This window comes from Hemitrygon akajei, chromosome 11, assembly GCF_048418815.1.
Source record: "Hemitrygon akajei chromosome 11, sHemAka1.3, whole genome shotgun sequence".
Lineage (NCBI taxonomy): Eukaryota > Metazoa > Chordata > Chondrichthyes > Myliobatiformes > Dasyatidae > Hemitrygon > Hemitrygon akajei.
Genome location: NC_133134.1, coordinates 73,476,194 through 73,502,806, shown reverse-complemented (window position 1 = coordinate 73,502,806; position 26,613 = coordinate 73,476,194). Strand labels below are relative to the sequence as shown.

General features: G+C 45.4%; 1 protein-coding gene across 9 annotated transcripts in view; it reads right to left on the bottom strand.

The window, feature by feature from the left end:
- LOC140735710 (tropomyosin alpha-3 chain) overlaps positions 1–26,613 on the bottom strand; it is an 83,050-nt gene that overhangs the window by 23,236 nt on the left and 33,201 nt on the right. For 5 of the 9 annotated variants that reach the window (XM_073061116.1, XM_073061115.1, XM_073061114.1 and 2 more), the window contains 5 exons: positions 22,041–22,174; positions 15,973–16,090; positions 14,963–15,033; positions 4,805–4,880; positions 498–560 (listed from right to left, as the gene is read on the bottom strand). In XM_073061116.1, the coding sequence (XP_072917217.1) occupies positions 498–560; positions 4,805–4,880; positions 14,963–15,033; positions 15,973–16,090; positions 22,041–22,174 (462 nt within the window). Of the gene's footprint in view, positions 1–497; positions 561–4,804; positions 4,881–6,962; positions 7,039–14,962; positions 15,034–15,972; positions 16,091–22,040; positions 22,175–26,613 lie in introns of all 9 variants that reach the window. The other 4 variants (XM_073061118.1, XM_073061117.1, XM_073061122.1 and 1 more) reach the window with 1 other exon arrangement.

Genomic DNA, 26,613 nt, shown 5'->3' with positions numbered 1-26,613 from the left:
CACAGCTTGGTATGGCAACTGTTCTGACCAAGACCACTAGAGACTGCAGAGAGTTGTCAACTCAATCTTGTAAACCAGCCCCCCCCCCCTCCACCCCACCTGGTCTCATCTATCTCCTGCCACTCCCCCCCCCACTTATTTCTCCCTCTTCTTTTCCGGTTCTGAATTGTTCTGTTTATTCCTCTCCATGGACGCTGCCCGACCTACCGTTTCCAGCGTCTGCAGAATCTCTTGTTTAAGACACTTAAACTCTTAAATCTCTCAGCCCATGTCATCGTGCTCTTTGCACCCCATTATCTACCTGCACTGCACTCTCTCGGTAACACTAACACTCATTTTGCAATATTTTCCTTTTGTACCTCGACATGAAACTATCTTCTGGATGGCATGCAAGCCAGGCTTTTCACCGAACCTGGCTGTGTGAAAATAATAAACCAAACACCAGCTATAAACATAATGGAAGGTGCCTTGAGGAATCTTATTCATTGTATTCTCACCTCCTTCAGTTTATCAGTCAGGAGTTTGATTTCTTCTTCATATTTGTCTTCCTTTTGAGAGTACTGGAAGAGGAGGGAAAGGGAGAGAGAAAGAGAGGTTCAATCAAGTTACTTGAGACCACACTTGTAACTTGTACCAAGTTATTGTTTGGTGACAAAAAGACAGGGTTGATGAGATGCTCTTTAACCAAACCTATCTGCATCACTTCGACACTGGAAAGCCTCCCCCCCACCCACCCCACCCCTCTCACACACTCTCTGACAGCTTACAACAGTAAAGTCACTTCACCAAACCGGTTTGCATCATCATAGACACTGGAAAGCCTCCCCCCCCCCCCACCCACCCCACCCCTCTCATACACTCACTGACAGCTTACAATGGCAAAGCCACATCACCAAACCTGTCTGCATCATCCCGACACACGGAAGCCTCCCCCAGCTCCTCTGACACACTCACTGACAGCTTACAGAGGGCAAGCTATATGACCAAACCTGTCTGCATCATCCAGACACGCGGAAGCCTCCCCCAGCTCCTCTGACACACTCACTGACAGCTTACAGAGGGCAAGCTATATCACCAAACCTGTCTGCATCATCCCGACACGCGGAAGCCTCCCCCAGCTCCTCTCACACACTCACTGACAGCTTACAATGGCAAAGCCACATCACCAAACCTGTCTGCATCATCCCGACACGCGGAAGCCTCCCCCAGCTCCTCTGACACACTCACTGACAGCACAGCTTACAGAGGGCAAGCTATATCACCAAACCTGTCTGCATCATCCCGACACGCGGAAGCCTCCCCCAGCTCCTCTGACACACTCACTGACAGCACAGCTTACAGAGGGCAAGCTATATGACCAAACCTGTCTGCATCATCCCGACACGCGGAAGCCTCCCCCAGCTCCTCTGACAGCTTACAAGGCCTGATGCAATACTGGTACTTTTACCTGCTGCTGTCTCTACTACCACAGACACAGAGTCACACAGCATGGAAAAAGGCCCTTCAGCCCAACTGGTCCATGCTGACCAAGATTCCCACCTAAGCTTGTTGGCCCTCATCTCTCCAAACCATGCCTACGCTTGCACCTTTAAAAAGTTGTTAGTGTACTTGCCACAACCACTTCTGGCAGTTCCTTCCACATATTGACCAGGGGTGAAAATTTTGCCCCTCATTAAATCTCTTCTTTCTCATCTTGAACCTCTACCCTCTAGTTTGTCATTGCCCAACCTTAAGAAAATGGCCGTGTCTATCTCTGCCCTTCATGATCCTATAGACCTCTATTGTTCACCTCTCATTCTCTTGGAAATTAAGTCCTAGCCTGCGAAACCTCCCTCCATAACAGTCCCTCTAATCCCAGCAACATCTTTCTCAATCTTTCCAGCTGAATAGCAACTTTCCTAAAGCAGGGCGACCAAAGATGAACAGAATTTCCAAGTGTGGTCTCTCCAAGACAACATGACTTCCCAATTTCACTGCTCAGTGTGGCAAAAGTATGTTCTAACTCTGGGCGTGGCTCCTGTGTGTCGGTGTGGGGCTACACGCTTTGCTTCCTGTGTAGGAGGTATGTATGAATGGTTTAAGGATGTGGTGAGGGTGAGGGTGTGGGTGTGGCTGTGGGTACAAAGGAGTGTACCGACATAGAATAAAAAGGAGAAACAAGGAGAAATGCACAGAAGGCCCAAAATAGACAGCTGTGCTTAGTGACGTGAGGACTATGTAATTAAAAAGGAGGGAGAAGCACAGTTTAAAGGCTGCTGCAGTGACTGGCCAAGGCTGATAATAACAGAGACCCAGGAAACCAATGCGCAGTCACCTTCCGCCTTTCAAATGCACATTTCCTCATCTGCACAGACTGCCTCACTGGGCCAGGGTTGGTGTCAGTCTGTCCTGGCTGCAATGGAATGGGACGATTTGAAGCACCAGTCTAGAGATTTTTTTCCCTTTACAGCCCCCCCCCCACCCCTTCCCCTTTCTAGGCCACGTCTCAGCCATTCATACATCACTGTTAGAAGAGCTGCCAGAGCCCTAACCAACATATACCTCAAACCCCACCTTGGAGAAAAGTCTATATAAATGGCCATGATGAGGCTAATCTCAGGTTGGAGGAGCAACGCCTCATACTGTGTCTGAGCAGCCTCCAACCTGATGGGGTGAACATTGATTTCTCCAACTTCTGGTAATTTTATTTTCCTTTCTCCATTCCCACATCATTTCCCCACTCCGACCTCTTCTCCTCACCTGCCCTTCACCTCTCTCTGGCTCCCCTCCTCCTTCCCTTTCTCCATGGCCCACTCTCCTCTCCCTCTTCAGCCATTTACCTCGACCACCCGTCACCTCCCAGCTTCTCACTTCATCCCCTCCCCCACCCACCAACCTTCCCCCACACTTGGTTTCATCTGTCACCTTGCATTCCTCCCCCTCTCTCCACCTTATTATCTGGTTTCTGTCCCCTTCCTTTCCAGTCGTGGCCTGAAATGTCAACTGCTTATTCCCCTCCATTGACCTGCTGAGTTCCTCCAGCATTTGTGCATTTTGCTCTGGATTTCCAGCATCTGCAGAATCTCGTGTTTAAAGACATCTTGAAAAGTTGAAATGTTCAGGAATGCAGAAACAGAATTCACCGCTCAAGGATGGCCATTCAATCCCTCTGCTCCACCCCCACATCCTCCAATCCTTTCTCTCTTTCACATTTCTCTATATTTTCCGTATAAAACATCCTACCATGCTGCATCTCTGCACTGTGGTGACCTTTAGTCCAAACTGTCCAATGCATCAGCAGCCATTAAAGACATATGCACAGAAAGGTGCTGGAATCATAAAGGATGCCAGCTACCCTGCTCACTCCCATCAGGAAGGAGGTTACGTAGATCTCTGCTAGAACCACCAGACTGAAAAACAGTTACTTTTCCCAAGGTAGATCAACACCTCTACCCAGCAACTCCACCACTACTTTATTATTCCCTATCAGTCACCTTATGTACAGCCTAGTGTCACTTCTTGGACATACAACAATCTATTTGTATAGGCCATCTTATGTATTTATTGAGCTTTTTAAAACTATTGTTTTTTTTGTGCTCCATCAGATCCGGAGTAACATTATTTTTTCTCCTTCACACTTGAGTCCAGGGAATGACATTAAACGATTTTGAGTACTGATAGAAAATGTCTGCATTTGGAGTACCTCCTATTTAATTACCCTGGCAGTCTCCTGATCCTGGAGTGACTGTCTTTATGGTCAGGTCTACAGCAGAGCCCGATGTGGGTTCCAGGGGTGCAGTTCTGCATCAGTCATCAAGGCACAGATGGGTCCTTTGGCCCAACTCATCCACCCAAGCTAGTTCCACTTGCCTCTAGACCATTCCTAGCCACAGAACTATTCAACTGTCTCAAACGTTGTAGCCGTACCTGCCTTTACCACTTCCTTTGCAAGCTCATTCGGGGGCTCTTTACAACTCATCATCTCAGGACTAATACTTCTTGCAGAACTTTTGCACATGGTTGTTTACAGGACTTTGTGCGTCTTTTTTTTGTTTATTCTATTTATTTATTTTCCTGTAAATGTATCTCAATACAACATAAGTACTTTGATAATAAAATTCAATTGACTTTCCCCACACAGAGGGTCAAAGACAAAAAAATGTTATTTTATTAACCTTTCACCTTTCACCTTAAGCGCATGCCCATTAGTTTTAGACTCCCCTACCAAGGGAAAGATTGTGACCATCAACCTCATCTAGACCCCTCATGATTTTATAAACCTCTCCAAGGACACCCTTCCTACACTCCAAGGGGAAACAGTCTGAGCCTCACCAGTCTCCCCGTCTCGCTCAAGAACCTTCAGTCTCCATAACACTCCTAAGCCCAAGTAATGGTAAATGCAGGACAGACAGCAAACTTTGGTGGTGCCTGAGAGAAAAGCCACTCCAAAGATTGAAACAGAGTTAACATGAGGAACTGAGACAGGGATAGGCCATTCGGGCCCTCATGCCTGGTCTTCTGTTTGATACGATCACAGTCCATCTTTTATCTTATTGGCACTTTCCTACCCTAACCCCATGTTGCTTGGATACATGTAAGCCATTATATTCCACCCCCACAAGTCTTACCATTGCCAATCACACACAAGAAAGACACCCCAACAGAAAACCAAATGACACCCTTCATTAAACTCTGGTTAGGGCTGAACAAGTTTGATCAGACTGCATTTGACTGACTTTATGTACAGAGGATGCTTCGAGATCTTCTTGTGAAACACACAGATAGGAAGGGGGAGAGGGAATTCTGGGGAAAAGGACAAGCCTACCTTCTCGGCCTGGGCTTCCAGTGACTTGAGATTATTTGTCACATTTTTAAGCTCCTCTTCTAGCTCTGCACACTTGCTGTTGGTGCAGGGAAAGGAAGGAGTGGGGAAAGCGACACAATAGAGGACAGAACAACCACCAAATGACATAAGGAAGGGAGGAAGGGAGAAAGCAGAGAGAGAAAGAAGCAATCAATAAAGAACGTGGCATACACAAATATAAAAGCTTCACACACAGGAGGGTATGCAAAACAAAATCAAAGCTCTGGGCTCGTCCTGCAATGATTCAACATATCACTAACACACATAAATGCCGGAGGAACTTAACAGGTCAGGCAGCATCTATGGAGAGGAATAAACAGTCAGTGTTTTGGGCCGAGACCCTTCTTCAGGACTTATCACCTGTGTTGCTGGTGCTGTAACAGCGTCATGCTAACCACTATGCTACCATGCCATGTAGTGGGCCTCAGAGAAACCCGAGGACATCTCTCATGGCACTCTGTCACATCCAGGGTAGCACTGCAGGGAACTAAAGAGCCTTCAGTATTGGGATGGGACTGGAGAGCACAGGGATGAAAAGGTTTACGATCTTGCAACCACTATCAACTCTTAATTTACATTTAAAAAAATGAAATGTCTGATTCCTATATAAAAATAAATTAAAAAAGCTCAGGGGTGTCAGAGTTCGGAGTTTAATTCCAACGTCCTCTGTAAGAATGTTTATACATTTTCCCTGTGTACATGTGGGTTTCCTTCCACTGTCCATAACTGTACCAGTTAGTAGGTTAATTGGTCATTGAAAATTAACCCATGATTAAGCTAGGGTTAAACTGGTGGGTTACTGGGTGCCGCAGCTCGAAGGGCACTCATCTTCAAATGGAAAATTAAACTAATTCTGTCTTTGCCTAATGTCTCACAGCACAGAAGGAACTCTTTTGACCCTAGCCAGTCCACAGAGAAGTAATCCCCTATTTCTATGTACCCCTGTAGTTTGATCATTTCCACACATACAGATCAACTCCCTTTGGATTATTTTTGCCGCTAGAGGGAGGAGAGAAACAGACAGAACAAAAATGACACAGACATGCCGGAAGGAATGGAGAGAGTGCAGACAGACAAGCAGGCAGGATGAAGGTAGGTGATGGGTGCAGTGGGAGGGACATGTCAGTCACTAGAATTAGTGATTAGGGTAGAAATCATCTCTACAGAGGATTAGACTGGATGTTGGTGAAAGAAGGGGTATTAGGCAAGGTATGTGCAGTTAGAAATGGTTTTTTTTTAAAGCTATAATGTAAGCTCTTGACGTACTCTCAGTGGCCACTTTATTAGGTAAGGGAGTGGAACCTCACTGTGGCTTTCTGCTGCTGAAGCCCATCCACTACAAGGTTGGACATGTTGTGCATTCAGAGATGCTCTTCTGCACACCACTGTTGTAACGTATGGTTACCTGAGTTACAGTCACCTTCCTGTCAGCTTGAACCAGTCCAGCCATTCCCCTCTGACCTCTCTCATTAACAAGGCGTTTTCACCCACAGAACCACCGCTCTGGATGTTTGTTGTTTTTTTTTCACACCTTTCTCTGTAAACCCTAGAGACTGCTATGTGTGAAAATCCCAGATTAGCAGTCTCTGAGATACTCAAACCATCCTGTCTGACACCAACAACCATTCCACAGTCAAAGTCACCGAGATCACATTTCTTCCCCAATCTGATGTTTGGTCTGAACCTCTTGCCCACGTCTGCATGCTTTTATGCTTTGAGTTACTTCCACATGATTGGCTGACTAGATTTTTGTATTAACGAGGTGTACAGATGTACCTAATAAAGTGGCCACTGAGTGTATATTGGCCTAATTCCCACCTCTGTGTCAGAATCATTTTTTAAAAAACAAATCTCTTCATGTCCCCAGCTGTGAATCAACTACCGGTAAGTAATACCTGTCGCCATATCCAATGCTCCTAGAAAAGTCTAGATTTCAGTTTACAGAAACTGTAGCTGAAACAGTATTAAGTTAACCACAAGTAACATTTTAGGTTGTAAAAATTATTTGACAGTCAAAGTGTCACATGCAGCAAAACAAAGCCCCTCCCTCCATTTCTCCCCAAGTTTACAGGGAAACAATTCAGCAAGTGAGGAAAGAAGAGCAGAAAGTGTCCAGTACCTTTTCCTCTAACGCGATTAAGGCTTTCAAAGACTGATCCCTGCTTCTAAGTTCCTCCTCCAATTTCCGCAAATTGCTGTTAGTGTCCACAGGGTACGTGCAAGAGGGGTCATGGGTCAAATGGGATGATTTGATAATGAACAGCATGCAAAGAAACCAGAGAACAAAAAGGGATACAAGGGAAAAAAAAGGGGAACACAGTCATGATGAGGTTTGCTGGTCCCGAATCCCAAGAACTTGTAACACGAACAAGAGCAAGTTAAAATGGGAAAGGTTCATGGCGAGATGTCACTTTCCCTCGAAAATAGGCCTGGCCGCTGGTCGGGTGAGTGAAACAAGTGATGGCAGATCACTGGAGAAGTTCACATCTGTCAGCTGAATGACAGAGGGCCTATAGAGGAAACCCTACCCCTGGCAGAGGACTGAACCGTACAGACAGCTGGGTTTGGGTTTGAATCCCTTGGGAGTGATTGGTCAGACAACTCCCATTTAGATTGAGGTGACAGTGGGGTCTTATTGCCCCAAGTGAGGTGGAAAGGTAGTGTTGGGTGCCCACCTGATTACCAATGGCTCCCAAGCAGGGACATGGAACCGGTTCAGACTCATCTGCGGCACAGCAGGGTAGCATCGCAACGCAATGCTATCACAGCTCCAGCGAAGGTATGTGTAAGTTGGGCCGAAGAGTTTACGTCTGTCTTGTATAACTCTTACAACTCAGGTTCGATTCCACTCTCTGCAAGGAGTTTGTAGATTCTCCCCATGACTGTGTGGGTTTCCTCCGGGTGCTCTGGTTTCCTCCCACAACCCAAAGATGTACTGGTTGGTTAATTGGTCGTGAGTGTAATTGGGCTAGAAGAGCCTATTACCGTGCTGTATCTCTAAATAATCAGGTTTAAGGGCTGGTAGGTGCTGTATTTACTCTGGAACCAGTACCCTAGAGGGCTGGACCAGTATGGGAAAGGAGCACTCTTAAGAGTTAAGGAGCTCACAATGCAGGTCTTGGATTTATAGGAATACCGAAGAAGCTGAAGTTAGGCTTCCAACAGTCTCAGCCATGAATCCAACCCAGGAAATGCCTCTAATTTCACATATAGGCTCTCTTTGCCGAGTAGGCAATGGCTCCAGATTCAAACCTCAGTCCGAGCAGAGTGAGCTGGGAGAGAGAAGAGCTGAATGCAGAGGCTGGGAGAAGAGGAAGGCCCTGCACACCCGTGCCAGAGTTAACTGGGTTGCCGTCACTGCTGTTGAGACCCTGATGAGGGTCTGGTACCGTGGATAAGTAACACCAGAGGTACTGGACTTCAGTCTCAGTCAGCAGCTCTAGGTAAGGTGGGGGGGGGGGGGGGGGGGGCGGACAGAAAAACAGGAAATAGGGAATATTGGGCTGGCATGTAAAACAAAGCGACGACAATTGGGATTAACGTCGGTGAAAAAGATTTGATTTCATCTCAGGAAAGTGACACATTCACCACCTCAAGCCTCGAAAATCTGGTTGGTTTCCACACTCTGACGCTAGGTAGCCCCACATAACCAGGGGTGTGAGGAACATCCTCAGGTAAACAGTGGAGTACAGCAATTTCACCCACATCATTAGGAGCCCCTGGAAACAAATCAGGTACCCACAGTACCTGGGTCCCTTGTCCTTTGAGGAGCTTCACTCACCCTGAATAGGTCGTTTTGTGCTTACACAGTTGCTCTCGGTACAGTGACAGCCATTTCCTTGCTCGTCCTTTGGAAAGCCAGCCTTGTGTGCTAAGCAAAGTGCTGCAGCCTTCGGGAAAGCTGCAGTGTGGAAGGGTCCAACAAGCCACTCGGTTCAGGGGATAACCACAGACGAGTGACAAATGCTAGCCTGGCCACTGACATAGAAACACAGAAAACCTACAGCACAATACGGGCCCTTCGGCCCACAAAGTTGTGCCGAACATGTCCCTACCTTAGAAATTACTAGGCTTCCCCTTAACCCTCTGTTTTTCTAAGCTCCATGTACCTATCCAAGAGTCTCTTAAAAGACCCTATTGTATCCACCACCGTTGCCGGCAGCCCATTCCACGCACTCACCACTCTCTGAGTAAAAAACTTACCCCTGACATCTCATCTGTATCTACTCCACAGCACCTTAAACCTGTGTCCTCTTGTGGCAACCATTTCAGCCCTGGGAAAATGTCTCATCATCTTATACACCTCTAACAGGTCACCTCTCATCCTCCATTGCTCCAAGGAGACGAGGCCAAGTTCACTCAACCTATTCCCATAAGGCGTGCTCCCCAATCCAGGCAACATCCTTGTAAATCTCCTCTGCACCCTTTCTATGGCTTCCTTTCTGTAGTGAAGCAACCGGAACTGAGCACAGTACTCCAAGTGGGGTCTGACCAGGGTCCTATATAGCTGCAACATTACCTCTTGGCTCCTAAATTCAATTCCATGATTGATGAAAGCCAATACACTGTATACCTTCTTAACCACAGAGTCAACCTGCGCAGCTGCTTTGACTCAGACCCCAAGATCCCTCTGATCCTCCACACTGCCAAGAGTCTTACCATTAATACTATATTCTGCCATCATATTTGACCTACCAAAATGAACCACTTCACACTTATCTGGGTTGAATGCCATCTGCCACTTCTCAGCCCAGTTTTGCATCCTATCAATGTCCCGCTGTAACCTCTGACAGCCCTCCACACTATCCACAACATCTCCAACCTTTGTGTCATCAGCAAACTTACTAACCCATCCCTTCACTTCCTCATCCAGGTCTTTTATAAAAATCACGAAGAGTAAGGGTCCCAGAACAGATCCCTGAGGCACACCACTGGTCACCAGCCTCCATGCAGAATATGACCTGTCTACAACCACTCTTTGCTTTCTGTGGGCAAGCCAGTTCTGGATCCACAAAGCAATGTCCTCTTGGATCCCATGCCTCCTCACTTTCTCAATAAGCCTTGCACAGGGTACTTTATCAAATGCCTTGCTGAAATCCATATACACTACATCCACTGCTCTTCCTTCATCAATGTGTTTAGTCACATCCTCAAAAAATTCTATCAGGCTCGTAAGGCACGACCTGTCCTTGACAAAGCCATGTGGACTATTCCTAATCATATTACGCCTCTCCAAATGTTCATAAATCATGCCTCTCAGGATCTTCTCCATCAACTTACCAACCACTGAGGTAAGACTCACTGGTCTATAATTTCCTGGGCTATCTTTTCTCCCTTTCTTGAATAAAGGAACAACATCTGCAACCTTCCAATCCTCCGGAATCTCTACCATCCCCATTGATGATACAAAGATCATCACCAGAGGCTCAGCAATCTCCTCCCTCGCCCCCCACCCCCACAGTAGCCTGGGGTACATCTCATCTGGTCCCAGCGACTTATCCAACTTGATGCTGTCCAAAAGCTCCAGCACATCCTCTTCCTTAATAGCTCCATGCTCAAGCTTTTCAGTCCACTGCAAGTCAGCACTACAATCACCAAGATCCTTTTCCATAGTGAATACTTAAGTATTCATTTAGTACCTCTGCCATTTCCTCCGGTTCCATACGTACTTTCCCACTGTCACACTTGATAGGTCCTATTCTTTCACATCTTATTCTCTTGCTCTTAACATACTTGTAGAATGCCTTGGGGTTTTCCTTAATTCTGCCTGCCAAGGCCTTCTCATGGCCCTTTCTGGCTCTCCTAATTTCTTTCTTAAGCTCCTTCCTGCTAGCCTTATAAACTTTTAGATCTCTAACATTACCTAGCTCTCTGAACCTTTTGTAAGCTTATCTTCTTGACTAGATTTATTACAACCTTTGTACACCACGGTTCCTGTACCCTACCATAACTTCCCTGTCTCATTGAAACATACCTACGCAGAATTCCACTCAAATATCCCCTGAACATTTGCCACATTTCTTCCTTTCTTTTCCTTGAGAACATCTTTTTCCAATTTAAGCTTCCAATTTCCTGCCTGATAGCCTCATAATTCCCCTTACTCCAATTAAACACTTTTCTAACTTCTCTGTTCCTATCACTTTCCAATGAGATTGTAAGGGAGATAGAATTATGATCACTATCTCCAAAATGCTCTCCCACTGAGAGATCTGACACCTGACCAGCTTCATTTCCCAATACCAAATCAAGTACAGCCTCTCCTCTTGTAGGCTTATCTACATATTGTGTCAAGAAACCTTCCTGAACATACCTAATAAACTTCACCCCATCTAAACCCCTTGCTCCAGGGAGATGCCAATCGATATTTGGGAAATTAAAATCTCCCATCACGACAACTCTGTTATTATTACACCTTTCCAGGATCTGTTTCCCTATTTGCTCCTCGATATCCCTGTTACTATTAGGCGGCCTATAAAAAACACCCAGTAAAGTTATTGACCCCTTCCTGTTCCTAACCTCCACCCACAGAGACTCTGTAGACAATCCCTCCATGGCATCCACCTTTTCTGCAGCCATGACACTATCTCTGATCAACAGGGCCACGCTGACACCTCTTCGGCCTCCCTCCCTGCCTTTTCTGAAACATCTAAAACCCAGCACTTGAAGTAACCATTCCTGTTCCTGAGCCACCCAAGTCTCTGTAATGGCCACCACATCATATCTTCAAGTACTGATCCACACTCTTAAACTCATCCGCTTTGCTCACAACACTCCTTGCGTTAAAATAGATGCATCTCAAACCTTTGGACTGAGCGTGTCCCTTCTCTATCACCTGCCTATCCTCCCTCTCGCACTGTCTACAAGTTTTCTCTATTTGTGAGCCAACCTCCTCTTCCCCAGTCTCTTCAGTTCGGTTCCCACCCCCCAACAGTTCTAGTTTTATCTTTCCCCAATAGCCTTAGCAAACCTCCCCGCCAGGATATTGGTACCCCTGGGATTTAAGTGCAACCCGTTCTTTCTGTACAGGTCACACCTGCCCTAAAAGAGCTCCCAATGATCCAGTAATCTGAATCCCTGCCTCCCATCCCAATCCCTCAGCCACACATTTATCCTCCACCTCATTCTATTTCTATCCTCACTATCGTGTGGCACAGGCAGTAATCCCGAGATTACTACCTATGCAGTCGTGCTTCTGAACTTCCTTCCTAACTCCCTGTAGTCTTTTTTCTGAACCTCTTCCCTTTTCCTATGTATGTCATTGGTACCAATATGTACCATGACCTCTGGCTGTTCTCCCTCCCACTGCAGGATATTTTGGATGTGATCTGAAACATCCCTTCGGTCCATGAATAAATTTACAACACAGAACAATACAGGCTCTTCCACCCACAATGTGGTGCTGACACTTTAACCTACTCCAGGATCAATCTAACCCTGCCTTCCTACATAGCCCTCCATTTTAATTTAATCCATGTGCCTATCTAAGAGTCTCTTAACTCTAATGTATCTGCCTCTCCACTATCCCCAGCAGCGCATCCCACAAACCCACCACACTATGTAAGAAACTTACCTCTGATATTTCCTCTATACTGTCCTCTAATCACCCGAAAATTAGCCATTTCTGCCCTGGGAAAAAGTCTCTGGTTGTCCTCTCGATCTGTACCTCTTATCTTCTTGTACGCCTCTATCGAGTTACCTCTCCTCCTCGTTTGCTCAAAAGGAAAAAGCCCTAGTTTGTTCAACCTTTCCTCATGAGACATGCTCTCTAATCCAGGCAGCATCCTGGTAAGTCTCCTCTGCACGCTTTGTGTAATAGATGGGTGTGGTTCTAGGATCAGTAAGGTTCACCCTCAGAAGTGCAATGGCATTTCATCAGTTGGAACAGGCTATCACCAGTGGCCTGGGTTCAATTGCTGATACTGTCTGTAAGGAGGTTGTACATTCTCCCTGTGACAGTGTTGTGTTCCGGTTTCTTCCCACATTCCAAAGACATACAGGTTAGTCAATTAGGCAGCACAGGCTCACTGGGACAGAAGGGCCTGTTACTGTGCTGCATCTCTAAATAAAAATTAATAACAAGTCTTATACCAGCATCTGCACAAAAGGGAATCCAAGTAACTTTAGGGGCAAAATGAGCACCAAGATTAATTGTTGTTTCTGATCCGTGGGAACAGCACCTACTGCCAGTCCCTAATTTCCTTCTAGCTGAGAGGCAAATGTGGTCAATTCAGGGAGCAGTTAAAAGTCAACCATCTCACGGTGGGTCTCACGGTATACTGAAGGAACTTCTATTCCTGAAGACCATTAGTGACAATCTGGTAACAGGAGATTCACCTTGAAAACAGCTAAGGACTAGCTTTGTCACATTGATGCATACAGCAAAATGTGCTGTTTGCATCCAATCAGTGAGGATTGTGCTCGGAGCGGCCCACAAATGGCGCCAGCACAACATACCCATACCTTACTAACCCTAACCCAGATGTCTTTGGAATGTGGGGGGTGGGGTGGAGGGAGGAAGGGAACCGGAGCACCCAGAGGTAACCCACGTGGTCACGAGGAGAACACAGCAGCAGGAATTAAACCTCAATCGGTAATTACTGGCACTATACAGCGATTGCAGTAACTGCTACGCCACTGAAATGCCCTAACAATCAGCTTTACTGATGCTAACTTTCCTTCCAAATTGTTTGAATTAAATGTGTAAAATCTTGGTAACACTCGTGCAGCCAGGGGTGGGGAGAGAACAGAAGCAGAGTTAACATGTCAGATCAAAGGGCCCTTGTCAGAACGGGCAGCGAAAGAGTGGGATCACTTCCTTTTCCACAGAAGGCAGGAAATAACATCGTGGCCAAGGCTGAACTGGGAGTCCTGCAGACGGAGCTGGAAGCCTCGTGGGACGAGATGTACTGAGGAAGGATATGTGGCTGCAGTAGCCTTGTCCTGATGCAGGGATTTGACCCAAATGTTAACAGCTCCTTTCCTTCCACACAGCTCTGCTAGCACATTCTTCCTTTCCCAAATCTGATGAAGCGCTTCTGACCTGAAATATTAACTGTTTCTGTATTCACAGATGCTGCCAGACCTACTGACCGTTTTCAATATGTTCTTTTGTTTTAGATTGCCAGCATCTGCAGCTTAAAAAAATTTTTTGGTTGGGGGTTCCTGGTGACAATGGATTCAGATCTCTGAAAGACCACCACATTATTTATTTAGAGATACAGTGCGGAAGAGGCCTGTTTGGCTCATTGAGCTGACAACCCAGCAACACACCTCTTTAACCCTAACTTAATCACAGGACAGTTTGCAATGACCAACCAACCTACTAACCGGTGTGTCTTTGTAGGAGGAAACCTATGCGCACGTGGGAAGAGCATTCAAACTTCCCTACAGAGGAACCACTGAACTGTAACAGTGTTGCGCTAACTGCTACACTACCGTGGCAGCCCATGGAACCCTGACCATAACCATACCCACAATGCACTGCCTCGGTAAAGCAGTCAGTCACCTACCCCAGACATTCTCTTTTCTCCTACCCCCCCCCCCAATAAAAACAGGCAGAAGATACAAAGCCTAAAAGTAGGTAGCTTCTACCCTGGTGTTACGGGACTGTTGAATAGACTAGTATGCAATAGTGCCCACCTTTTCATATTATTAACATAATGTTTTATTCACCTTAATACCTTAAAACCTTTAATCAAGTCAGACCATAGCCTCTAAATTCCAGACAGTATAAGGCCCTCCTGTACAATAAGATGGACCCCTGACCTCACAATCTACCTCATTGTGACCTGCCTGCACTGCACTCTGCAACTGTAACACTTTATTCTGCATTCTGTTATTGTTTCTCCCTTGTGCCACGTCAATGTACCAACGCGAGGAAATGATCAGTTTGGATGGCATGCAAAACTTTTTACTGTACCTCGGTACGTGTGAGGTAAGAAACCAGTTTTCTGATAATTCTGTAGACTAGTGGCGCTCTACTGAATCAGAAAATACGTAGTGGGAAACCAACCAGGTTTTCAGAATTTAACTTTTAGACCCATCTTCCAAGCAACATGCATTATGAGGAACGGCCATGCACACTAGCAAACAAAAGGGTGGCTGGAACCCAATACTTACGACTCTGTCACCTCAGCGCGCTCCTCAGTCCGCTCAAGATCACCCTCAATGATCACCAGCTTGCGGGCAACCTGCAGGAAAGATGGTTTGCACATCAAGGTCAACTGGCTCCCAGTTAGGAGGTGTGCCCTCTCTCTAATGTTGCATAACACTTTGTGGGTGTTGCTCGTATGAGATGCGAAGGGGAAACGGGAATTAATCGCAACACGTTTTGACAGGGAATTTCTATTATAAACGTGAGTGGAGCAATACTGGCCCACAATGTCAACTTAAACGGCAGATCATGTGCAGGCAGATACATATCTGGATCTCTCGATTCCTTGCTGGAAAGTTGTTGGCCTGCCAGCACATCGAGATGTCCATGGAGGAACTGTGCACATTCCAGGTCGCAGGAGTATATGTTGTGGGACGCTTCGCAGCCACTGCGAGGGCTCGGTGGGGAAGGACCTCTTCCACTACTAGTGAGGAAGTCCCTCGATTATAGCCGTAATGTACCACCCCCGGGGAGGGGGCAGGTGGCAGGTGGCAACAGGGTTATTGGTTTTAAACTCAGTAATTTAACACTAAATACATGGTCTATGAATTTAACCAAGAAAAAGTGTTGCCCAAGTTATTCTTGTAAATTTTTTAAAAATTAAGAATAAAACTTATTTTGGTTAATAACAAAATTCCCTGCGAGCTGATGTGCCTCAAATAAGGGACAGAATGGCCCGCCGCCTGCTTCTATTTCTCATATCCTTAAAGGGGCCCATCTGTGGAGCTGTGCAGATAAACAGCTGTTCCATTCAAATACTGAGGCTCCTCCCATGTTTAACACATACAGAGGGGGTGGGTGCCTGGAATGTGTATCTAAATTTAAACTTACCTCTTTAACTTTAAATGCAGCACCCTCTTTATAACAATAAAAAAAGTTCTTCTTAAAAGGGAAACTCCAGTTGAACAGCAATGTTGTCTGCCATGTGCATTATTACCCCAGCCTGTGGTCACCCCTCTGCAGAGCTAGCACTCACCTCTTCATACTTGCGATCTGCCTCCTCTGCAATGTGTTTGGCTTCCTTCAGCTGGATCTCTTGCAGCTCCATCTTCTCCTCGTCCTTTAGGGCACGGTTCTCAATCACCTTCATTCCTCTGCGAGGGAAAAGAACAAGCTTCCAGTCAGCTGCAGGCCTTCTCTGCTGAACAAGCACACGTTCACCCCGCCGTGGAGCCAAATTTCTCAGAAATAGCTATCCTGATGCGTTTGGTCCTGGGGTTGACAGCTATTGAACATGGTGGCAGAGAGGGACGTGACCAGCCTAGTCTCAGGCATGGCTGTTGCATATGGGACATCATTCAGATCATAACTTTAGTCTTTCAAAAGTGACAAAGAGCAATGCTGGAAGAGCTCAGCAGGTCAGGCAGCATCTATGGAGAGGAATAAACAACTGGCATTTTGGGCCGAGATCCTTCATCAAGCCTGCGGAAAGTGGTGGAATGGAGTTCGAGGACAAGAGATTGGTAGGTGATAGGTGCGACCGGGTGAGTGGGATGGTGTGTGGGTGCGTGGGGGAAGGAGGGTGATGATGCAAGAAGCTGGGAGGTGATCGGTGGGAGAGGTAAAGTGCTGAAGGAAGAATCTGATAAGAGAGGACTATGGACGTGGAGTGAAGGGGAGAAGGTGATGGGCATGTCATGACATGAGGATGAGGAGGAGAAAGGGTGAGAGGGTAACCAGAATGGGGAGGGAAAAAGAAAAAAGAATTTGGGGTGGTGGGGGAAAGAGAATAGGGGAAACAGAGTGGAGTAATCATTACAAGCCAGAGAAATTGATGTTCATGCCATCAGGTTGGAGAATGCCCAGGTGGAATATGAGGCACCAAAGTAAATTTATTGAAGTATTTTTGTTGTTGCCATATATTACCTTGAGATTCATTATTCATTTTCCTGCAGGCATGCACAGGAAAAAAAAACAACAGAATTTACAAAAAATATACATAGCAAAGACTAACAAACAGCCAATGTGTAAAAGACAAATTCTGCAAATAATAAAATAATATTGAGAATAATGAGCTGTAAGTTGTAGAATCAGTTCAGAGTTATGGGAGTGAAGTTATCCATGCCAGTTCAGGAGCCTGATGTTTGTAAGGTAGTAATCATTCCTGAACCAAGGCTTCAGTCACTCCTGGCCATTGAGAGTGTCAGCAGAGGGCATGGCCTGCCTTCCACCCCAAGTATGGTCTCATCATGACAGTAGAGGCGGCCTTGGACAGACATGTTCGAATGGGAGGTCAAATTGAAATGGGTAGCCACTGGGAGATCCTGGCTGTTGTGGCCGACTGAGCGAGGGAGCACAGGGAGATTGTGGGTGGGGAAAGAGACAGTCGCCTAATGGTCCTTACAGTTGAACAACCTATTATTCTGTCTAGACTCACACATACTCAATGACTACCTGGACATACTCACAGAGCATGATACAAATCAATTGAACCATAATTCAATGAACCTGATGGCTACCATTCCCCACTTCTGCCACTGGTGATACAGCTAGTTAATGAAGTGCTACAAAGCTTGCTCGTACCACATTGTGAGTGAAGTAAGCACTCGGCCCCTTCAATACAGTTACAGCCTGTCAGCTGCCTCAGAACACGCATCGCCCAGGTTAGGGCAGGAATCCACTCCTGTGAACTATTCATAACTTGAACAGTCTGCAAGTTGGACATGCAGTCACGAACTAAGTTCCGCACCAGCAGAAGATGTCTCCAGCCTTGCAACAACTGGCAAATTCATCCTGCTGGTCTCCTGCCCGCTCACATGGACGGGAACGTGGGGCATTCATAAACTGAGGAAAGACCTGTACTGTTATCCTAGCCTCTTCCTATATTCCTTGATGCCGCAGCTAGGCAGTTAGGATAACACTTTTCAGGGCCAGTTGCAAGATCGGGGTTCAATTCCTGCCACTGTCTGTGAGGGGTCTGTATGTTCTCCCTGTGACCATGTGGGTCTCCTCTGGGTACTCCAGTTCCCACTATATTCCAAAGATGTATGGGTTAGGGTTAGTAAGTTGTGCAAGTGCTACGTTGGCGCCTGAGGCGCGGTGACACTTGCAGGCTGCCCCAGCACACCCTCGGACACGCAAGCGATGTATTTCACTGCACACTTCAATCTCCATGTGACAAATGCCTGCCTCCTCCTCAAAAATATCCAACAACTTGCTTCTGCACCTCTCCTCATTGTGTAGATTGCTGAGTGAAGAAACACAGTTTCCTCATTGTTGAGTGAAGAAGCCTCTCCTCACATCACTCCTAAATCTCTTGTAACCCAAGTCCATCAACCCCGGTCTAGAAGCCCATCCAGGGGAAACATCCTCCGCACATTCTGTCAGCGTAGTGGTAACACAATGCTATTACAGCTCAGGGAGTCAGAGTTCAATCCCGGCATCCTCAGTAAGGAGTTTGTACGTCCTCCCCGTGGAATGCATGGGCTTCCTCTCACACTCCAAAGATGTACCAGTTAGTAGGTTAACTGGTCATTGCAAGCTGTCCCGTGATTAGGTTAGGGTTAAATCAGCGGTTGTCAGGGGTTGCTGGGCGTGAGGCTCAAAGGGCCAGAACAGCCTATCCAAGCTGCATCTTCAAGTAAGTGAACTTTATAACTTCCAGTCAGACCCTCTCCTATTTTTCTAAGCTCTGCAAAGGCCAGGGATCCAATGCCTGTGTATTTTAAATCAATATTTTTCCCATGGTCACGCAGAGCCACTTTCTAAGCAATTTACTTAGCCACTCCCGGATGTGGCATTGGAGCTACCTGGCACAAGTGACAGAAGTGAAATACTTCTTTCACTGGGGTAGTGCAAGAGGCTGAAGAAATGCAAGTTCTTTCCTCTCTACAACTGGATCTTCGGGCTTTCATAAGGAATGAGAGAAGGTCATTCTGAGAAGGTCAATGTGAGAACAGTGCAAAGAACTGTGTGCATAGGGAGAATGGCTTTGACCAGTTCCTTTCATAATTTCAAAATACTTTTATTATCAATGTATACAACCTTGAGATTCTTCTTGCAGGCAGCCACAAAACAAAGAAACACCATAGAACCCATTAACAACCCTACACAACAAAGACAATCAAACAACCAATCTGCAAAAAAAAGGGAACAAATCATGGAAACAATAAACAAGTAAACAAATAACAACACAGAACATGAACCACAGAGTGACCGAGAGCGAGTCCATTGCCACGGAACCAGTTCAGCGCCGAGGTGAGTAAATCTCACGGAGTAGCAAGCTGAACACTGGTTCGTCAAAGCACTTTACATGCAAAGTTGTGTCATAGGCAGCAGGAGAAGCCAAGTTGAGTTTATTGTCCTGTGCACAAGTATGGAGAGGTACAGGTACAGTATCACAAGCTTGGGGGTGTAGACAACATACAGAATATACTGTGGATTATTCAAGACAGTGAAATGAGAGAGTGAAAAAAAGACAACCACAGAGACAAGTCCAGGATGGTCCAAGAGATGAGCAGTAGCATTCCATTGCTGAGGTACAGCAAGGGTTGTGAAGGTCAGTTCAAGAACCTGATGGTTGTAGGGAAGTATCTGGGATTTGAGGCGTCTGTGTGGGGTGGATCGGGCCAGCATGCCTTACTGAGGCATTACAGTTTGGGTACATTGCTGGGTTTCTCGCTTGGTGGTGCAACAATATCAGCGCCGGACTCTGGAGCAAAGGTTCCTGAGTTCGAATCCAAGTTGGGTTGAGTGTCGAGCTAGCAACTTGGCCTCGTAAAGACAAGAATAGCTTGCTACAGAAAACCGTCAAAAGACGGTGCCTCGATAACTCCACTGCCGAGTTCAGGGCTATTCCTCTTCTTCTTCTACTTTGCTGGGTGGTGCCTGATTAGTATCGTGCTTAGTGATGTACCAAGTGTTGATGCACTGACAGTGTGAGCTCTGCTCTGCTCCAGCGAAGGGTTAACACAATGAATAGGTTGGTAACAACACAAAGGACAATGCTTCATTTGTTTGTTTCACAGTGTGAGTGGTACAAGCTGATAACAACAGACTGGAGATGGCCTTAACCCAACAGCAAACCTTCCACATTAAACTGTCTGAAAAACAAAATATTTCAGCACAGCTCTCCCCATTGACTCAAAGCCAGGAACTTTAACTAGCATTGCGTAGAGCGGGAGAACATACTTTTGCCTTGTAATATACACAAAATTCTTGATGAACTCAGCAGGTTGGGCAGCATCTATGGAAAGGAATAAACAGTCGACAATTTGGACCAAGACCCTCATCGGGAATAAATCACAAACAAGAGAAAATCTGCAGATGCAGAAAATCCAAGCAACACTTACAAAATGCTGATGGAACTCAAAAGGCCAGGTAGCATCTAGGAAAAGATCCTACCAAAGGGTTTCGGCCTGAAACATCAACTGTCCTATTTTCCTAGATGCTGTCCAGACAGCATTTGCAGTCTGACCATTTTTCAGCTTCATACTTCACCGATCACCTGCAACTTGCACTCCTTTCCCTCTCCCCCACTTCTTATTCTGGCTTCTGTCCCCTCTCTTTCCAGTCTTGATGAAGAGTCTTCACTCAAAACATTGACTGTTTATTCATTTCCACAGATGCTGCCTGTCCTGGGGAGTTCCTCCAGTATTCTGTGAGAGTTACTCTGGCTTTCCAGCATCTGAATCTCATGTTTAGATATTTTGCCTTACTGCACAATAAAAATAAATATAATGTATAGCAAAGAAACAGGCAATTTATTCCAGCCAGATCTGCACCCCATAGGTTATTGTCATTCTCATTCAATGCATTTATGCAAATTATTCATTTAGTCATTAGTTTATTGGCAACTTATAGACCATTGCCTCTGAAAGGAGGGGCAGAGAAGTCAATAAACCTGATGAATCTGGAGTTATGGATAGGTCAGAACAGGTAATGAAGGCAATTTTTTTTCTCTCTGAAAGTTAGTTTACTAATGGATTTTTTTTAATGTTATCCAGAAGTTTTGCAATTTTTTTTAATGTACAAGATGATAAGAGGCTTTGGAGAGCCTGTGCCTTTCTCCCCAGGGTGGAAATGGCTAATATAAGAGGTCATGAATTCAAATGATTAAAGTATAGGAGGATGTCAGAGGTAGGGTTGATTTTTTTTAAAAAACAGAGTGCTTGGAATAGGGGCATTTAAGAGACTCTTAGATAGGCATGTGGATGAAAGAAAAATGGAGGGCTATGTGTGAGGGAAGAGTAGGTTCAAAGGTTGGCTCAACATCATGGGCCAATGGGCCTGTTCTGTACTGTTCCAGCTTCTAAATGTCAGGATCTAAATAATTTCTATTCCCCAGCTGCCATGGTGGGATTCAAACATATGAAATGAATCAATGGCACAGTAACTTTTCTAGCTTACTCTCGTACCCATACACCCATTGTACAGAGCTACATGATTTAACCATCAGAAAAAAGACAGAAATGCCGCCGAAAAAAGCAGCTGAACGAACTCAGGGAGTCAGGCAGCATGTGTAGTGAGAAATGGACATCTGATGTTTAGTGCTGAGACCTTTCATGCCCACCACTTTGAAGAACATTTCCTGCGTGCATTTCCTTCCTCAAATGCTGCCTGACCCGCTGGAGGACTGTGCTACTGCACAGGATCAGAAAAGGCTGCAGAAAGTTGTGAACTCAGCATGCTCCAGCCTCCCCAGTATCGAGGACACCTTCAAAAGGCGATGGCTCAAGACAACAGCATCATTAAGGACCCTCATCAACCAGGAGAGGCCCTCTTCTCATTGCTACCTTCAAGGAGGAGATACAGGAGCTAGGGCTAGATGCACACTCGATGTTTCAGGAACAGCCATCAGATTTCTGAAGACAATGAACCACCATCTCACTATTTTTGTTCTATTTACATTACATATTTAACTTAAAATCTAACATTTTTAATTGTTTGTATTTTATTGATAGCATATTTTATGTGTTCCACTGTATTGCTGATGCAAAACAACAAATTTCACAACACACGTCAGAGATATTAAAGCTCCTCCAGTGTTTTGTTTTGTTCCAGACTCCAGCATCTGCCAAGAAACAGAGTCCCCTTCAGCCTCACCTCTCGCTTTCATCCGCTGCCTTCTCAGCCTCCTCCAGTTTCTGCAGGGCCGTGGCCAGACGCTCCTGAGCACGGTCCAACTCCTCTTCAACCAGTTGGATGCGGCGGTTCAAGGAGGCCACCTCCGCCTCAGCCTAGGCAAGGAGGAATGAAAAACCAAAGAGTGAATGGTGGCCCAATTTTTTTTATTTATATAAATATATATAAGCCTTTTTCATCTGGACCTGTCCTCACACATCAGCCCCATCCTGTTTGGAACCAGGACTGTGAAAAGCACTACATAAGCACAAATTAAAACAAACAGTATTATTAAACATCTCTACACTTCTAGCTTCTGCTCCCTTCTTTTCCTGTTCTCATGAAGGGTCTCTTATTATTCCTCTTTGTAGATGTTCTCTGACCTGATCAGTTCCTCCAGCATTTTGTGTGCCTTGCTCTATGTTCTACATTCTTTTTCTTTTTACCACCTGAATGTACTTGGGTCATTCTGACTGAATGCTGGGCAAACACAACCTTTTCAAATTTATTCAGATACAGCACAGCCCTTCTGGCCCCACATGCCTGCCTTGCCCAGTCAAATCCATGTGACCAATTAATCTATTAGCCCCTATGTCTTTGGACCGTGGGAAGAAGCCGGAACACCCGGACAAAAGTCACGCAGTCACAGAGAGAACATACAAATTCCTTACAGACAGTGGAAGAATTGAACCCAGCTCACTGCACTGTTACAGAGTTACATTACCATGTCAACCACACAACTTTTCGCTGTATCTCGGTTGATATGGCGGTAATAAACCGATACCAAACCCCTTTAACAGTCCAGCATCTATTACTGATCCACAATCCATTCCCTTCACTTGGAATTTATCCCAAACAGCCTGTTGATATCGCAGCTTACAAATCTCACTTTGGGAAAACAATCAAATGGCCTTCTGATTAGGAGTGAGTCACCCACGATCTCCGCTCTCTGTGTACACACAATTACCAGAATGAACAATGGGAGCCCTGGCTAACTTTCCTGCTTGGCCTAGTTCCAATTTGCCAGCTGCTGCTGCTGTAGATGGATGGGAATATTTAGATCTTTTTTGTGGATTTTGATAATAAAAATACTGCGAACACCTGTTTTTTTAAAATTTAAGTACATCCTGCTGGTTATATAATTGATGTCAATTTTGCATTTAATTTAATATAATGGCATAAAAATCAGAAATATTGAACAAGGATCTCCTAACTCATTGCTTTAGGATGTGGGTATGTAATAGAAAACATTGATTTGTGAAATGACTGAGGTTACTCAGAGCTAAAGGAGCTCGGCAGTAACAGGCTAGGGTGCATTTGTTGTTTTTGTTGTTAGACGTCTAGTTTTAACTTAAAGAAAAACAAGAGTTGATTCCTATATTGTTTAAAATAAATGAACATACACAATTTTTCCAAAGATTATTTGAGAGAACTAACTGAACAAAGAACCAAACCCCACATAGGGCACTGCACCTTCTCAGGGGGTGTATAAAGTGCTCAAGCAAGGAGACTCCAGAACTGCTCCTGTGGACTATCACCTCTACTTCACTAGACTTGTTCAGTCCTCCAATGACCTGAAGGAAATACCTACAGTCATAGAGTAGTACAGCAGAGAAACAGGCCTTTCAACCCATCTAGACCATGCCAGACTGTCATTCTATCTAATCCCATGAATTTACACCTGGACACCAGCCCTCCATATCCCTCCCATCCATGTACTTCTCTTAAATGTTGAAGTCAAACCCACATCCACCACTTCTGCAGACAGCTCATTCCACTCTCAACCACCCTCTGAGCAAAGACTTTAATATTTCACCTTTCACTCTAAACCTTTGATTTCTAGTTCTGGTCCCACTCAACTCCAGAGGGCAAAGCCTGCATACATTTATCCCATCTATACCCCTTAAAATTTTGAATACCTCTATCAAACCTCTCCTTACTCTCCTACACTCCAGGAAAAAATAGTCCAAACCAATTTAACACAAGTCCTGAAGTCCCAGCAACGTCCTTATAAATTAGCGCTGCACTCTTCCAATCTTATTGATATCTTTCCTGTAAGTAGGTGACCAAAATTGCACACAATATTCCAAATTTGGTTTCACCAACATCTCTTACAGCTTCAACATAACACCCCAACTCCTGTACTCAATAGTGGAAGTGATCTCAGGACTGAGGAGTTCCAAAGTGCTTAGTGAGTGATCGAAATGTACCACAGGAATCAAGGGAAACGTTTCTGTAGAAACAAAGCCCCTACATCTTCCAATCCGGGAAGCAGATATTTATCACATTACTCATTGACGGCCTCTAATGGGAAGTGCATCAAGGATCAACTTTGCTCACCATATACATTTACACATACTAGGAATCTGCTGCAGCGTGCAGGTCAGGGAACAAGAAACATTCAACAATTATAAAGAATAAGCAATTATACAAAATATAAAGTTAAGGTTATACAGATAGGGAATAAAATGTGTACAAATACATAAATATCAGCATGAGCTTACAATGTAAACAGCTTTATAAAAATGTGGTGACTAAGGTAATAGGTAGAGGGGTAGGGGAGGCCAACTCCAATGGTTGATCAGATTAATTGTCTAGGGCAAGAAGCTTTTAAGATGGTACAATTTTTTTGTTTTAATAGCCCTATTGGACTTTCTAGAAGGGAGCTTTTGGAGCTTGCAGCATGGTTAGTGTCTGCAACGATGGTCCTTATGAGCGGACACAGTGCTGTTGTGGAGCTGCTTTCCCATGAAGAGGAGCGTGGCAGACACCTTTCGATCCATTATATGCATGCAACAGAGGCTACACTTTGAGAAACAATTCACTGAGTGAGGAACATCTGGATTGTGGGACGGAGAAAGAATCAGGGTTAGTATCACTGGCATACGTCATGAAATTTGTTAACTTTGCAACAGCAGTACAATGCAATACATAGTAACAGAGAGAAAAAAATACTGTGAATTACAGCATGTAAGATAGTGTTCATGGAATTGATGTCCATTCATAAATCTGATGGCAGAGGGGAAGAAGCTGTTCCTGAGTCACCGACTGTGTGCCTTCAGGCATTTGTACCTGCCTCCTGATGGTAGCAATGAGAAGAGGGCAAATCCTAGGTGATTGGGGGGGGGGGGGGGGTCCTTAATGATGGACACCACTTTCTGAGGCTTTGCTCCTTGAAGATGTTGTAGATACTATGAAGCTTAGTGCCCACGATGGAGCTTACTTCGATCCTATACTGTAGCCACCCACCCCTCCCCCATACCAGACAATTATGCAGCCAGTGAAAATGCTCTCCACAGTACATTGATGATGTAACTTTTACCATTTTGGGAGGTTATAAAGCACAGATGTACGTGAGAGCAGTGACAACATTCTCACATAGTAAACTCTACAAAGTAGATAATCAGTCTTCTAGCAGTAGCTAGTTCAGGGTCTGCCACGAAAGAAAACCTTTTCCCCAAATGGGATCATTTGACATTACGTGGCGTACTGTGTTCAGTTCTGGTCACCTCATTACAGGAAGGATATGGAAGCTTTAGAGAGAGGGTACAGAGGAGATTTACTAGGATTAGAGAACTTGTCTTATTGAGGATAGGTTAAGCGAGCTGGAGCTGTTCTCTTTGGAGGGGATGATGAGATGTCTTGATAGAGGTGTAAAACATTATAAGAGGCAGAGTGGATACCTCCAAGAGGACCACAACCTTGTCATAGGGTTTGGAGGCTTGGGTGCCTCAATGACCCAGAGAGCAACTTGGGGCTTTATGCTTTGACTCTTTGTAGGTTCACCCACACCAAACAGGTCAAAGACTAGAGGCCAGATTAAGAATGTTCCACTGGGTCCTCCAGGTTTGGGGGTTCAGCTCAAGGCTAACAACCCTGACTGGTCAAAAAAATGTTGCAGAAACAGCAATGAAGAATGTGTGTGCGATGGTATTCCTGAGTCTAGAGGCAAAAGTTAGGACCCTGAACTACACCTGAGGCAAAATAGAGAAGGTGGCCAAGGACAGAAAGAGATCGAAGACCTTCATTGCTGCCCTAAACAGGCATTTGATGATGATAGAGTGGTAGCCTGAGTGCAGGGGAGACCTCACAGGCAGGTGTTTTTTTAAAACAGAGATTTGTTTGTTTTTTTTAGCGTGTCGCACCAGTCAGTCAGTCATTCTTGTCTGGTGCGTGGTGTTAGGATTGGTCTCCTTTCGGATTAACTGGGTCACGGTATGAATGTTCCTGACCCGACCGTTGTTTTTTTACAAGGCCGAGTGGTTAGCTCGACGCTCGACCTGGCACGGATGGAAAGCGTGCTCGGGGGGGGGGGGGGGGGGGGGCCCCGACTTGGATTCGAACTCGGGAACCTTCGCTCCGGACTCCGGCACTGATGCCATTGCGCCACCAGCCGGCCACAGAGATTGGTGAGTGCTTGGAACGTACTCCCAGAGGTGGTGGCAGAGCGAGGTAAATTAGAAATATTTAATAGGCCCTTAAACAGGCACATGGATGAAAGTAAAATGCAGGGCTACGGAGTAGGTTAAAGGGTCGTCACACATCACGGGCTGAA